We start from the raw sequence: 2,500 nt of genomic DNA, 5'->3' as shown, positions 1-2,500 counted from the left end.
AATAGATTTGGGAAAGAAACCTATCATCGTAAACAAAGAAATTGTCGCCAATAATATTTGACAAAATGGTGTCCAAAATTTTTATTAAATTTTGGCAAATAAAAATTTTTGTGATGTGAATTTCGGCAACGTATGGTGTCACCAGATATACACAATGTGTTTCTTTTTCCACCTTGTACATGCCCATAGAAAGCATTTAAACGTGTGGTCTAACGCGCGCTAAGAGGGTGTGGTCTAACAGTAGCGTGCCAAGAGAACAGTCCAGCATATTGATATCTATTGCACAACAGATTACTCTCGTTTACCAATTCCTGTAATACGTGGCTACACAATGACCTACTCCACGCAAATAGAATTGAATGTCAAGATGCTATACTCTATCTTTTTGATTATAAATATATTAGTTATTTAATCACCTATACCTTCAACTGGAAGTTTCAGGCAATCGTCAATCGGTGGAAGTAAATTTTTTGAAGATGGTCTGACCGAGACCGGACCGGCTGGACCAGTTTCTACGGCCCTGTTGTAAATCTGAGTGCCTGCATAGTCTCGCATAGCCAGACCACGCGTCATACTTTCGGGCGCGTATGACGCGGCAGAAAGGGGTCTGGCTACACGAGACTAGTGCATGTGGAGCCTTCAAGATGCTATGAAATATGAAATACTAGATACATGCCCGTTCTTCGTACGGGCAAGATACTGTAGTATTCTGACGGAAGACACAATCTGAGCGTGTGTGAAACCTTTCCCTTTGTGTGCTGATGCCGAGTGTGCGTGCTGATTTTAGTTGCAAACGGACTAAATTTATATAGGCGTGTACTGTATGAAGAGGGTGTGGCACTATTAGAGGTAATGAAGTCTGAGTGTGTTTCTTGGTCTCTTACTGGTGTGAGTGTTAGTGCTGAGTGTGATGTTTGTTTGTGTGTATAGATGCATAGTCTTGCTGATCCGTCAAGTGCATTAGGTATGTTATATGTATGTATTGCAAGTGATGTAAAGTGCACTGTTGCTGTAGTTGCTGCGGCAATAGACAAACGTATGCAAAGACAGACATACAAACATAACAACAGACAGACAGACAAACAGACAGATAAACGTTTATACAGACAGACAGAAAACAAACGGACAGACATACAAACGGACAAACAGACAGACAGACATACAAATGGACAGACAGACAGACAAACAGACAGACAGAAACACAAACAGACAGACATACAAACGGACAGACAGAATCAAAAACAGACAGACATACAAACATTTATACAGACAAACATACGAACGGACAGACAGAGAACAGACAGACAGGCAAACAGATAGACAGACAGACAGAAAAAACACACAGACATACAAACATTTATACAGACAGACAGACAGACAGACAGACAGACATACGAACGGACAGACAGACGGAGAAACAGACAGACAGGCAAACAAACAGACAGACAGACAGACAGACAGAAAACAAACACAAGACATACAAACATTTGTACAGACAGACAGACAGACAGACAAATAGACAGACAAATAGACAGACAGACAGACAGACAGACAAATAGACAGACTGACAAAGTTTGACGCAGCAGTACAACACAAACTAAGGCAATCGATTATTATGAAGGTCAAGAAGCGTTCCTTCCTCGTGACAAGTTGACACGCACGCCAGCCCCACCTCGACACCCGTCACAAGCGATAACCGATTCGTCTCCACTGGACGGAATCCTTCATCAACCCAAGATGGCAACCAGCGAACTCGCTCACCATACGACCGCCTCACCAGACCTACAAGCAGAACACAGTGAGTCAAACCCCCAGGAGTGCTCGTCTAGTCATCCTCAACCCACTGGTCATCAACAGAGGTTCACGCTTTTGCCTCCAAGCGCATTTACGACTCCTAGTGTATTGAGTTCTCACTCGAATACGTCGTCAAGGCAAACCAAAGCGTTTCCACCACACACTCCAGTTACGTCTCAGACAGAGACTCTGCATGCTGTGACGCCCGGTCTGTTGGTGTTCTCGGAGGAAAGCTCGCCGTGTGTGAGTGGACTCGTTGATTCATCGGGTGAGGGAGGAACGATGCAATCAGCACCACAAGATGCATCCTTGCTGATTAGTTTTGAATCGGAGGTTGATATTAATAAGCAGGAAGTGCCCCCCTCGGTGGTCACTCCATTTTCTGTTGTACCTTCGACGTCGTCCGTGTTACTCACAAACAGTGGAAACTTGATTGTCTCACAGACACGAAACGTTTCATCACAAGATGCTGTGCAAGTTACTCGACCACTTTGTAGGGACACGATGGAGCATGCGCAGCTCATCAGAACCGATCAACTGGATGTCACTATTGAACGGGTCCATTCTAGTCTGACTGCTCAACATGTGAGTCCAGCTGCTCGAGATGTAGAGCAACCGGTTGGCATGTCGAGTGTTTTGCCCCGAGGGCCGACATCTTGTGCTTCTACTGATGCCAATGCATTGCAGACTGAGAGACTGAACGAAG

The 2,500-nt window shown here is 44.6% G+C and overlaps 1 protein-coding gene across 1 annotated transcript in view; it reads left to right on the top strand.

Moving 5' to 3' along the window:
• LOC134192188 (mucin-2-like) overlaps positions 1-2,500 on the top strand; it is a 16,811-nt gene that overhangs the window by 12,999 nt on the left and 1,312 nt on the right. Inside the window, exons 18-19 of the mRNA XM_062660888.1 lie at positions 931-964; positions 1,622-2,500. The exon at positions 1,622-2,500 is cut by the window's right edge and continues 282 nt beyond it. Of these exons, the coding sequence (XP_062516872.1) occupies positions 931-964; positions 1,622-2,500 (913 nt within the window). The remainder of the gene's footprint in view (positions 1-930; positions 965-1,621) is intronic.

The sequence above is a fragment of the Corticium candelabrum genome, chromosome 16, assembly GCF_963422355.1.
Source record: "Corticium candelabrum chromosome 16, ooCorCand1.1, whole genome shotgun sequence".
NCBI lineage: Eukaryota > Metazoa > Porifera > Homoscleromorpha > Homosclerophorida > Plakinidae > Corticium > Corticium candelabrum.
This window is presented reverse-complemented; position numbering and strand designations above follow the sequence as displayed.